At 35.6% G+C, this 14,107-nt stretch overlaps 1 protein-coding gene across 4 annotated transcripts in view; it reads right to left on the minus strand.

The window, feature by feature from the left end:
• Positions 1-272: 272 nt before the first annotated feature.
• The window catches only part of LOC149084458 (paired box protein Pax-6-like), a 134,295-nt gene continuing 120,460 nt past the window's right edge, over positions 273-14,107 (minus strand). For 3 of the 4 annotated variants that reach the window (XM_089234866.1, XM_089234867.1, XM_089234863.1), the window contains 5 exons: positions 7,294-7,437; positions 7,092-7,174; positions 5,099-5,301; positions 4,721-4,953; positions 279-3,165 (listed from right to left, as the gene is read on the minus strand). In XM_089234866.1, the coding sequence (XP_089090992.1) occupies positions 3,071-3,165; positions 4,721-4,953; positions 5,099-5,301; positions 7,092-7,174; positions 7,294-7,437 (758 nt within the window). In that variant the 3' untranslated portion in view covers positions 279-3,070. Of the gene's footprint in view, positions 3,166-4,720; positions 4,954-5,098; positions 5,302-7,091; positions 7,175-7,293; positions 7,438-14,107 lie in introns of all 4 variants that reach the window. The other variant, XM_089234865.1, reaches the window with a different exon arrangement.

Consider the following 14,107-nt stretch of genomic DNA (forward strand, 5'->3'; position numbering starts at 1 on the left):
ATTTTTTTTGTCCCGTTGGTGGCCTCAAAAGAGAGGTTTCACTATAATGATGCATAATTTTTAGGGCTTGATTTGCATATGGGCAACTGGACATTTTCCCAGGGTTTGATGATTTTAGAGGGCCGAAAATTTGAGCTTCACTTTGATTACATTCCAGGCGAAGGAGGGGGGGGGGCGAATTCCTGCTTTACACGGGGCCCTTTCATACCAATGTAGGACCTTAATTATTTTATTATAATGAACGAAAATAAAAGCAAAACAACGCAGCATTTCAGGTACAAATTTTATTCAAAAACGAGTCTACACAGGCGGACCCCAAATTTATTCACATCTACATTTTAAATAATATACATATTTGCATTTTTTTTATTTGGCATCGTATGCAAGTTAATGAATGGATTATTTTTATTTTCAGATGCACTGATCGAAATGTTTTTGTGCTTTCGTGGATCGAAGGAAGACAGCGGTAACATTATGCACTCTTTTGCTCAAAGGAAAAAATATAAGACATTAAAACAAATCATATATTTATAGTATATAATATGTACAAGAGAGCCATGAACTCTGCCAGTAAAGATTCATCTATTATAGCTGAGGCGTACTTGAGAGTCCTTATATGTGCACATTTCAATAAATAATAATCATTAATTATACGTGTGTATAACGTGTGAATGTGATCGATATTTCAAAAATATTTGGAGATATCCTTTGTCTTGAGTATCTATTCGAATTGTATTACACGTGCTTTTATCGTATTCTGTGAAATATTGTCTTTTGCGCTGTGTGGCTTAGTCAGGGCCGGTCTGAGGCAGTTTGCAGCTTTGTGTGTGTGTGTGGGGGGGGGGGGAGATGCGGCCTGTTCAGTATCTGAATGTATGATCTCTCAGAATGCATTATATATTACTGTTTTTTAAATCATCAGTTTCGGTGCCATATTTTGCCAGGATTACGAGCTGTATAGAATCTGAATTACCTCGATTTCTGAATGAAATCTGATTTCTAGAGAACCCATAAAAGTTTTCCAGAAAATGGAGGGGGGCTAAAAATATTGTCTCGGGGGGTCCATGAAAAACCATGGTGTACATGGTTTCTCCAATTTTAATGGATCATTAGATATATTGAGATGTTTAAGCTATATGGCTTCGTTAATCGATTAAAGAAGTCAGAATAAAAAACGTAATTAAAGTATTGTAATCCTCTTTCATGGCCCATATATTTTTATTATTTTGGGCCCGGTGTAGCAGCTCCCTTCGCATCTGCACAATGTGTTTGATGCATCATCGGAAATGATTATCGATGAAATTATGCCTGAAATAATGGACATGAATGTCAATAGCCGATCGATTGTCCATGGTGGCTATCAAGTAATATATCAAATCCCACGTTGTTCTGTCAGGGCAAGTCTTGATATTTGAATGCACGATCTTCCCAGAATGAAGAGGCTGATAACTTTACTATAGTTGTAGATTATTATTATAATTTTTTAACTCTCACCTGAATACACAAACTTTCCAGCTTGCTGTCCGCATTTTGCATGGATTACGGGCTATATGGGAAGCAGAAATACACATGGAAGCTGAATTACTTTTCGAGGCACAAATAGGAAAATAACCATTATAATTCACTCGTTTCAAATTGCCGAAATTTCTAGAACCCATAAAAATTTACTAGAAAAATTAATCATTAAGGGCTAGAAATTTCATCTTGGGATCCATCAAAAATCCTGGTGTATGAGTGTTTCCTATTTTTAATGAAGCATAAATTGATGAGGTTTTAAGTAATATGCCTTCGTTAATCGATTAAAATTAGAATGGAATTATGTATCGTCTTTCATGTGGCCCTAATATTTTACAGCTTAGTGCGGCCGCTTTCATCGTAACTGCCTAGCCCGGCCCTGAGTTTTTAATGCATCATCGGAAATGATTACGATGAAGTTTTGTCTGAAGTAATAGGCTTCAATGCCAATGGCCGATCGATCGTCCATAGTGTCTATCAAGTAATGGTAGTAAAAATTGGTGATGGACGTTATCGAAGCCAATCGGCTGATACTTTCACTTGCCTCATTGAATTTAGAAGGATATTATTTTGAAGGTTAAGCACTCTTTTCACCCCTCCACAAATTATTGCCAGTTTTTCCCATGACGTTTCGATAGGGCGGTCTTAGGTAGCTTGCGGCTCTGTAAGAAACAAAAATGGGGCCCTCATCGGTATTTGAATGCACAATCCCCTTGAATGAAGAGACCGATAACGTGGGATGTGGCTTAAAAAAGTTTTTCCCCCTTTACTAACACCATGGATACACAAACTTTTCAACTTGCGGGCCATATTTTGTCAGAATTACGGGATGTATGGGAGCTGAAATATTTCGAGATCCGTATCAAAGCTGAATAATTAATTCGACGTCCAAATTGAAAAAAAAAACCCCAAAAAACCAAGGCCTAATCGAGAGAAATGAAAGCATTTAAAAATCGCTGGAATTTCTATAACCCATAAAAATTTTGCAGAAAAATCAAGGCTAAAATATCGCCTTAGGTGTCCATCAAAAACCCTGGTATAGGGGGTTCATCACTTGATGAAGTCTTAGGCACGTAATTTCCATATGAGCGGGGGAAAATTAATAAATTTCAAAATATATGCTTTCGTTAATAGATTAAAATCAAAATGGAATGTGTGATTTAAAGCATTTTAATTCTTTTTAAAGCCATCCCCTTCGGATTTGCCTAAGTCCGGCCCTGAGTTTAATACCGATGGAGTTATGTCTAAAATAATGGACCTCAATACCGATCGATCATCCATCGTACCTCTCAAGTCTTGACAATAAAAATCTGTGATGGAAGGTATCGAAACCGATTGATCTGCCGATACTTTTACTTATTTTATCGATGGATCATTAATTTTTTTTTCCATGCTCAAAAATTTCTTGAAATCAATTTCTTTTTCCGTACGTTAATCGATATTTTTAATGTGAATTTGCATCTTTTTTAATGATATATTTTTTAGATATAGTATTTTATCAAAATGATAAATTTGCTGTTGATGATGGCGGTGTTGGTGATGGGAGTGCGTGACGTCACTGCAACCTCGTCCAGTAGTTAGAGGCCATATTCAAGTCATTATTCTGTCCTGGAACTTGAACTGGAACCGAGACACCTGGTGATATCAGACCTGTTACAATAGAAGAATAAATAATTAATCATTTTTTAATGTCATGTATAATAAATGTTGTAATTGTACTTTTCTGTGATGTATTTTACTTACTTTATTGATGATAAATGTATTGATTATGAATAAATTTTGAGCGGAATGTTTCTTGGAATTACAAGAAAAGGGGAAAAAATATATTTTATTCAAAATTCATTGTAGAGAATCTGTCGGGGTCATCTCTAGAGCATCATGCATTGGCGTCGGAGCCGGGGGGCAGTGGGGTGCTCGAGCAACAACGGAAATTTGTGAAACTTGTCAGAGCACCCCCAGAATTGATTCGAAAATCAAAATGTCTTACATGAAACTCAAGACGGGCACCCACAGGTTCGAAACAATTCCGACGCTACTGGCATCATGGGCCCTCGGGGAAAGCGATATACCCGCGGCTCCCCAGAGTAGTCACGAAAAGAACCACTCCATAACATTGAATAGACACACACATGAATTTGATCAGTTCACTACGACGCCACTAACATACTTTGGCAGCGTCTCTAGAACCACGACACACACTCTGAGAAACACTGCCTTGAGGCATGTGCGGAGATACGGGGGGCGTGGGGGCATTGCACCCCCAGCGTCAAAAGTGGAATCGACTGATCTAATGTATATATGTATATGTGAATTGCATCATCATCGTGCCCCCCAGACTTCCAAGTCTACCTCCGCTTATGCCTTGAGGAATCATACGTTGCCAAATTTGTTAAGTAAAGGTATGCTCTCAAAAAAGGGATTAATGATCTCAAAAAACCCAAACGGCCGATACCAAATCACACATTTACCAGAACGCCTATAATTTTACGGGACAGACACCGAGCTCTCACCGATTTTATACTAACTGAAGAACAGGCCGGCGATCCCTGCAACGGTAAATGCTCAGATGTTTCTTGTGGCCACCAGTTATTTCCAGTAGTGTAGCCATTGTCTCCACATCCCGCAGCATGCTAGGTGCTTATGCTAGGATTTTTGACGGGTACCCTAGACCTGACTTTTCACCGGCCCTTCTAGCCTACAGTGAATTGGTTACGTGCTCTGTGCATTCAGTAGCCTACTATCGCTGTGTTGTGTAAGACTACACACACACACACACTCTGTTCCATTTTTTGTATACACAGAGGCACTGGTCGAACAAAGCACGACACCAGTGAATTTATAGTAAGAAAAAAACAAAAAAATTAGATAAATAATCGTCCTAGGCGCCCCCCCCCCCCAGACTGGAACCCTTTTGGCCATGCCCTTATGGTTGGGGATAGGTATAGCTTCCAGTTGACACTGGCTTTCTCCACCTTCCTACTTACTAGTGTAGGTAATTTTTAAGACCAAACACTAAAAGGTCTGTCTATATTGCGTGTCTGTCTTAATTGTGGGATTCTGGGAGCACCTGGGGATATATGGGTCTTTAGTGTTCAACCTTAAGGAGAATGCGGGCCACTTAATTAAGTGATCTGGGACAGCACCGCACAAGAACGTGAGACTGTAAAAATGGAATCCAATCGATTTACCAAATAATTTTACTTACCGGTCGACGCCGTGGTTCCGTTGTTGACGGCGGCGCTGAACTGGCTGTTGACTGGTTGCATGACGTGAGACTGGGCCGATGGACAAGGCGGCCTCGTGTAGTTGCTGAGTGAGAGATGGTCGTAGCTGCGTCCGCTGCCGGGCGGCAACATGCACGAGTACGAGGAGGTTTGTTGCTGAAGGCATGAACTTGGAGTCATGTTGCTGGAATACGTTGGCATCGTCGGTATCGTGCTGCAATTCATAGCAAACACACATCGAGAACAAAACGTTAAAATTACTAATTTGTAATAAATTCAATTCATAATTCATAGATCAAAAATTAAACGTAGTCGCAATATTGAAATAACGTGAGCGTGATCATAAGTGTAATACGGACCCACACCTGTATGTTTCGGCCATGCTAGCCATGTTCTGGCTAATAGTCGGATACAAGGAGTTGGGGAAGCCCGTGTTGAGAGGCAGCCGAGCCGCTGCCGGTGTCGTCGTTACGGCCGCGGCTGCCGCTTGCTCTGCGGCTCGCCGTTGGTTCCGCAGCTTCTCTTCTCGTCTCCATTTCGCTCGGCGATTCGAAAACCATACCTTTGAGAATAAATCAATAAATACACGTAAAAATCAATTCATGCTTCACAGCTAAATAAATTTGCATATGCTAAAGTACCAAAATTTATTGGACGCGGAATCATTTTTTTTTATTGATTGATTATAAAAACCTTTTATACATTTGAAAAGACATTAAACGAGGAGCTTATTTTCAAAAGGGAACATTTCCACCTTTTTCCCGAAATGCACTGTTTAACGGTTTATGAATTTTCAGGATATGCCCTGTCAGATTATGCAACCGGGATTGTTCAAACGGGAATATTCTTGGTAGAAATTACAATGTAAAGTGAGTCGTTCATATCAAAACGGAACAATCCACCTTTTTCATAAACTTCGGTATTTTTCCATCTTTCGATAACGGACACCTATGAGATCGAACATTTTATTCGCTAACGAGGAGTGACCGTTAATGGAAAATAAGATGCATCAAGTCCCGTCGGTGTAATTCAAAATCGTGCCCGTCAGTGGAGATGTCTGCTGAAGGAAGTATCCGTTATAGGAGGTTCCACTGTTGAATGATCGTGTTTATGTTAATGACGAGAGCACAGTAACTTCCTGGGATGGTTAAAACCTTCCGGGATCAACAGGCGACGTAGAAATTTCCAATTTTTCACACTTGACCAGCTCCAATTTTAATCAAAATGTAACATTTCCACTAATTTTCCTTAAAAACTAAACATCCCCGAAATTTCAAACGTGGATAGCTCTTTTGAATGTTGATCAAAGAAACCATAGCATTTAAATATTCTACATGCTACCTGGTGAGCTATTTTCTACTTTTGCGAAACAAACGTATTCATTTCCTAAGAGAAACGAATTTTATGCCAAAAGCTCCTTCAAGAAATAATTGATATTATTTCAAGGATTTCTAGAACGCAGGCATTACTCCGAGTGTTTATTGAACATTGACATGCTTTCAATCATTCTTTATAGCACAGGTATCCAATGTTCAAGCTCGCGCAGAACTCTTAATGTTTACAGGAATGTTCCACGGAACACTTGATGGTTACGCGATGGTTCTACGAAACCCAAAAAAAAGAGAAAAAACCATATTTCTCGAATGCAGTTATTTTCATTCTAAATACAAAATGAGAGGGAAAAATATTACAGCTTTTTATGCCACTGAACACATGAAAAACTTTTGAGTAATCCCAGGGTTCCGCGGAATATCAGTTGTAGACCCATACCTTAGAGCAGCGGTTCTCAACGTTTTTTGAGCCCTTTTCAGTACATAATTTTTATATCGGAGCCCTGTTTGACTCGAGGAGCCCTTTTTGTATATAATATTTATGGCGGAACCCCGTAGGCCTCTTTTTTTCATTTATCTGTCAAATTTACTTATTTATTATACTTTCTTTGAGTCGCCACGGAGCCCCTGGAAAGTGCACACGGAGCTCTGGAGCACCGGTTGAGAACCGCTGCCTTAGCGAATGGAAAATACTTTCAGGATTTCTAAGAACATAGATTTCTAGGATTCCCAAGAACATTAAAGTTATTTAAAGGTTCCCACAAGAGCGAAAATATTAATAAAAGTTACCCAAAGAACTCCGAAATTGTTTCAAATTCCACGATCAATTGACTATTAATGAGTTTTGTTGAATCTCAGTTAAAACGTCATTTTAACTGAGGTAATGCTCAGGTCTGAAAGACCTGACTACTACTGACCTACTCTTAGTCATTCTAGAATATAGGATCCCTAGGAATAAGGGGATTAATCGGCGGATTTCCCCCTTTCGTACAGGAGACTTCTCACTTATTCTGATACTCACTTGTATTCTTGCTTCGGGTAAATCGATTTTCGCTGCTAACCTCTCCCTCGCAAATACATCTGGATAGTGCGTTCTTTCGAATTCTGGAAGTGAAAATGAAACAGCATGAAATAATGAACGCTTAGATAATTATTCACGATTTATAAAAAAAATGGCAATATTCTGTTCATATTTAATATGAGGGGACTACGAGGGCGTTCACCTTTCTCTAGGGCCTCGATTTGTTCCGGAGTGAAGGATGTCCTATTCCTCTGGAGTTTCCGCTTGAGCCTCAGCCGCGCTGCAGTGTCCTCTTCACCGCTGGCACTCTGGTCGCTGGGCGTTGATGCTTCGGTTATGCTACCCTCTGCGATGAGAGAAAAAAAAACCCAGTGTTAATCAATAAATAATGAGCATAATTAACAGTTATACGAGGACACATGACTCATAGTCGAAACTAAATGGATGCCAAAACCAGGATTTGAACCCAGACCTATCGAAATGAAAGTTGCAAAGCCAGCTATTTGGTGCTAGACCCTTGAATTTGAGGCCACCTTTTGAGTTAATTTCTCATCAATTGCAATACATTTCTAATAAATTTTTATTCATTTCTAATAAATTTTTATTCATTTCTAATAAATTTTTATTCATTTCTAATAAATTTTTATTCATTTCTATAACAAATTTTTATTCATTTCTATAACAAATTTTTATTCATTTCTATAACAAATTTTTATTCATTTCTATAACAAATTTTTATTCATTTCTAATACATTCTAACGTATTTATAACCCACATGCACAATTGCTATGTATTTCTTTAATAAATTCACTTAGAGAATTAGAGTCATTCTTTCTTTCCTCAGAGCGTCATCTAGTTGCAGAGTCAACCGTTTCTTCATACTCAAGTATTTCTTCGAACTACATCAATCAACATTTAATAAAATGTTACAGAATTGTTTTCTTTACAAATTACACAATTATTTTCATCCTCAGTTACCGGTTATATTACTTTCAAATTAAAAGAAACAAACTTTTCAAATTATTAAATCCTTTCCAATTATTTAGACATGTTTTTTTAAGTGTTTGAGGGCCTACCTTTCAAATCAGAAGTGTTTCATTTCCAATCATGTAACATTTCTCTCACAATTACACAATAATTTCATCTAATTCCTGATACCAATTACAGAATGACTTCGACTGAATTTAACAAATAAGAATGTGAATATTCGTCCGTTAGGTTTTCGGAATAGTTTATTCTTTAATTTTTCGAATAAGAAAATATTCTTTTCATCAAATATTTACCTAAACATTTAAAATCATTTGAAATTAGGAAAATATTTTATTTTAATTTTCTTTATCTTTATTATTAGAAAAAAAAAACCTTCATATTATAGAAAAATTTCCTTCAAATTACAGAACATTAGTTTTTAAATAACTAAGTATTGTACATGTGAACTTTTCTTTCCATTTACAGATTTTATTTCCCCCTTCAAACTACAAGAATATTTTTCTCTCCAAGTAACAAATCTTATTATTCTAAAAAAACCGTTTTTAATGTTTTTACACTTCTGGAGCCTTTGAAATAATTTCTTTGTTCAGAGCCTCCATGAAATCTCATCAATGGAAAATTCTCTAGAGTATTTAGCAACATTATTTGTCCCACTGTCATTCTCATTACTATTTTTTTGCGGAACCCCTCGCGATGTTTCAATAATAGACGCAACATAGATTTTCAACTTGTTTTCCAGAAATCCCAGGGTTCCGCGGTATCAAAAAAAAAAACCAGTGAAATTTTTCACATTGGTGTTACAATATAAATATAGCTATTCTATAGACATATATTTATTTATGCACATTTTTTTTCTGTGAAATGATGTTATAACTATCGAGGCTTCAGCGTTAACAAAAATGTTGGAAACCTCTGCCTTAGAGTGGCTGGGACCGCGGTTGGAAAACTCTGCTCTAAAACAATACAATTCGACCCGATATATTTAAAGATACGTAATCTTTCTGTATTTCACACAGTTTTATAGTTTTAAATACAGATACGCACTGAGGAATAAGCAATTCAAGTGTTTTTACAGGAAAAAAACAATTTACAACATTCTATCACAATTAATTTCTATAGTCAAATTCAGTCACGCTTATTATATAACAACCATAGTCCCATTTTTTTTCATATAAAAACTCTCTTATACCTTTTCTTTCTACACAACTCCCAAATTTTTATGTATAAAAACTATTATACTTGTTTTGTTTGTATCCCACACAACTCTAAAATGTTTACATACAAAAACTCTTTTGTATGTTTTTTCTAAACAACAACCACCCGATATAACGCCCGTTTTCAGAACGATGGGGACACATTATAACAAGCGTTGACTGCGATAGTTATAGGAATAAAACGAGTACAGAATCTCCGTATAACAGACATATTATTTTTATTCTTGTATGACAGAATTTTATTTGTTCTTCACTGAAAAGTAATTCTCTATATGACAACACGACTCTATGCGTATACCACATACGAACATACAAACCCCCTAAATTTGGAAAATTCCCCAAATTTCAAACTTATAACACCATACGAATACGTACTGAAGATTTTGATACTGAAAATTTTTTATTGAACAAAAAATAAACTAAATAAAAATCAAATCAAAATTTATATTGAACCTTAATATCAATCCAAAGTAAAATATGAAGTTTCAAACCAAAAACCTCATAACCTCGTTTTTCGACTCAGTGAATACATGGAATCCAAAAGAAAGAAAGAGAAAAAACCATAAACTCGGCAATTCCAGAAACATCAGCAAGTTTCTTCAAATCTCCAACCAAACAATATAGAATAAATAGTAACAAAATGAAAGAAAATACAACACACACACACACACAAAAAGTGTATATTGGAAGGAAATCTTCGAAATGTGTGTAACGGTTTTTCTATTGTATTATTTTATTTTTCCCCAGTTTGTTATGTTCCACTAAAAAAGGAGTGGATATACCTGAAGCAAAGGTGTACACAGTACCTTCGTAATCAGTTTTCACAAGCCAGACTTCTCCTACAGTTTCCTTTTCTCAAGGCAGGCACATTTTCTTATTTTAGTTATTTTTCAAAAACTTAAACATGCTAAAAAAAACCCTTTTACATCATTTCTATCACATTCATTTTTCAAACCAAATACAGTCACGCTCTTATAATGAGCAAAGATAGTGATCAGTATAATGAATATGACAAGTAGGTATAGGATAGCTGACGAGTCCCAAATGTTTTCATATAACATTTATATCCTATGTGTGTTTCCTTTCTATACAACTCCCAAATGTTTACACATAGCAGCTATCGTATATCTTTCCCTTTCTACAGAACTTCCACCTGATATAACGTCCGGCTTCGACGAAAATATGGAGAATCGTTATAACTAGCATTGACTATAACATAGTTATAAAACGGATAAAATCAGTGTAAAATCTCAGCATATAAAGAACAAACCCATCTTATGAAATAAAATTTATTTGCTCTTCACTGAAAGTGATTTCTCTATAACGAAGTTTTGGACGGAAAAAAAACCCAATGTTTCGTATATGAAGACTTGACTCTAAACATAAAAAAAATCCAAAAAAAATTTACGAAATTCCCTCAAACTTCAAACTTATAACACCACACGAATTCGAAATGAAGAGATAATACTATAAGGCGAAATTATGAAGAAAAAAAAAATAGACTAAAAAATATCAAATCAAAACCTATATTGAAACAAACCTTAATATAACCCAAAGTGAAATAAAAGTTTCAAAACAAAAACCTCATAACGTTGTTTCCCGTACTCGGTAAACACACGGAATCCGAAATAAAATATAAAAAAAATAAACATAAACTCGGCAATTCCAGAAACATCAGCAACTTTCTTCAATTCTCCAAAAAAAAAAAACCAAAAATGATAGTAAAAAAACAGAAAAAAAAATACAACACACAGTAAGTATATATTGAAAGGAAATCTTCGAAATGTGACGGTTTTCCTATTGTATTATTTTATTTTTCCTAGTTTGTTATGTTCCAGTAAGGAAAGGACGGGGTATACAAGAAGCAAGGGGGGTGCGTGTACACCAGTACCTTCGTAATCAATTGTCACAAGCCAAAGACTTCTCCTGCCGTTCCTTTTTTTTCCTTCTTCTTCTCAAGACAGGCAACATTTTCTTATTTTTTTCCTCAAGAAATCAAAAGCAATTTTAAAGCAAGAACATCGCTTTCAAACTCGATAAATCCTACACAGAAACGGTAAGAAAAAAAAAAAAAATATTTCCCTTTAAAATAAAATAAAATAAAAAAAATCTGGGTATTTTCTTCTATTCCCGTCCGATAATTCCCGGAACGGGAACAAACAACTGTTTCTTGGATATTTTTTTTTTCTATTATTTTATTTTATTCTACGCTTGTCTCCGCATCATACCAATCATCATCACGGGATGCCTGAGAGCAGTGGAGAGGATGGAGAAATGATCGTCAGAGGTTGCGTTGCTTCTCATCTCTCTATTTTTTACTCTCTCTCTCTCTCTCTCTCTCATCCCTCCATCTCTTTCTCCAATATCTCACAGTATTTCTCTCTCTCTCTCTCTTTCTCCCTGTCACTTTCACATAGGAAATCGAAAATTCCAGCGTTAAGAGAAAAATCATTGTCAGACTAAACCACATTTTTCAAACAGTCCTCTCCGTTTATATGGAGGGTGTATGCGTGTAAGAGAGGGTGTATAACTCTCTCTCTCTCTGTTCCCTCTCTCCTACATATATTTTATCTCAAAAAATTTATAAAATTTTTTTTTTTCCCTCCCTAAAGCAGATGGTATGAAACATTTGACATCCTTTAAAACCCCTGAGGACTGCATTGATGTCAAAAGGATGGGGGAAAAAAAAAGTACGAAAAAACTCGTTTTTACCGATACAGATTGGGTTTTTCAAAGGGAGAAATATAAAATAAAATTTTCACAGATATATATATCAGATAAAAATTTCTATTCAATTTCATAGAAAATGAGGGAGTCAATTTTTTTTTTTTAAATGAATTGTTTCATTATTATCTTTCGTTAGAGGCTGGAATTCGTTCGATGAGTTAGCTTTTAATGAGTGAATGGGGTTGTTAAAATGCGATTTTAGTGATTGATTAGGGAAATCTTTAGCTCTCAATGGGTATGTGTAATTTATTTATTTATTTTATTTTTTGGGACTCGTTTACGTGGAATCTGTTTTGGAATGAGCTTTTCGTTTTGGGGAAATTAATAGCGTTAAAAAGTATTTTCTGAAAACTTTATGCCAATAAAACTATTTAGAGGGTGTCGGTAGTCAAATTTAGCGTGTTTTCAGCTGTCTACAACCTTGTACAAATACAAATAAAAACGCCACGACTGACAAACTGGCCTTTAACGCTAGAACGGTGGGAATTTGAACTACCTAGAACGAAGGTAACAGTCATTCTGACCGCAATAGAAAAAAATTATAAATTATTTTTCTTCGCCAAAAATTCTTAAAACAGCATCTCTTCAGTCTTTATTTGACTTATTTTTGCAATAAACCCCTGTTGATGAAATTTTTTTTTTTTTTTTTTTTTTGAATTTTGGACGAAAGGGATTGTTGTAACAAAGACAAATCCCGTATTTTGTTACTTTAAAAAGAGGTTTGACTATGATTTTTTACGCTCTTGCAATCCCTGGCTTCATTTTCACTTGGCAGTCCACCAACGAAGTTTGAAGCATAATGCGCTTGTAAGATTTGCGAGGAGATTACAGGTGCGGAATCAAAAAACATTGAATAGCTGCCGAATCCCGAGAGATGTAAAATACATTACGTGAGACTATAGGCATAAGATTTATTGGGTTATATTATATCTATGCCCGATCTCATTGTGCACTGAATGTATTAATTTTGTCGAAACCATCTCTCTCTCAACGACACTAATTAGTAGAGTACTGAAATTTCATAATTTCTGACAGAAATTTCGTGTGTGCATGATACTCAAGATCTAGATTTTCTCTGCTTACCGAGAATTTACTGTTTAACCAAGAATTATTATTTTATTTATTTATTTTTTTGATTAGTCGAGAGAAAGCATGATACGTTATCAAATAATGGCTCCCCAACATCATCCAGCAGGGCTCCTAGGCTGGGATATTTAGTGGGGCCCTCGGGACCCCCCCCCCTCTATAGTGAATTTGCTATGTAAAGAGTCGTCTAGGCCCCTGGGATGGAGATTCTCCATGGGTAAAATCATAGACTTAAGATATAAATAGACCGCGCACGCTATTCATAAAACTTGTCGAACGTGAAGAAAAGATGAGCAGTATTGTCGGGGAAAGAACAGGTTCTGCGCTATTACATTTGGCGCGTTTTCGCAGAAGCTAGGATGTTGCTGTAACGAAATTTGACTCAATTCGATCAAGTTGATGAAAACTTTCCTTCATTTTTTCAATGAATTTCACTCATTTTTATGTGAAATATTTAGGGAGTATCAGATTTGAAAAAATAAATTCTATAAAATAAACAAATATTGGAAAACGGAATTTTTTAATTTTCCATTAAGGGATAATTCTTAATAATTTCTTAACACATGGATTTTTAAATTTTAATTGAATATATAATATTTGAAGGAAGTGAATATAAACAGTATAAATTTCATGAAATAAATTTTTTTGGCACAGTTTTTAATAGCTTTCTAAATATCTATACACACACAGGAAACAAAATATTGTATACAACAAATATATAATGTTTATGTTACTGTAAATTTGATAAATCCGTAGTGCGCGTTATCTTCAGAAATTATGCATAATAGTTGGTAAATATATGCATAATTACCAATATTTTTAGTAAGTTTGATGAATTTCGTAGCATTTATCACTTTTTACGAATGAATCGAATAATTCTCAAAATGAAGTTAGTAAGTTTGATGAATATGGAAAAAATCCATGCTGAAATATCACTTTATTTCAACAACTTCGTTCTGCCCGTATGAGATGCGTGCACTACACATATTTCGCCATAAA

This window comes from Pholcus phalangioides, unplaced genomic scaffold (genome assembly GCF_987345545.1).
Source record: "Pholcus phalangioides strain wild (caught in Gottingen) unplaced genomic scaffold, Ppha-v1.0 ptg000008l_1, whole genome shotgun sequence".
Lineage (NCBI taxonomy): Eukaryota > Metazoa > Arthropoda > Arachnida > Araneae > Pholcidae > Pholcus > Pholcus phalangioides.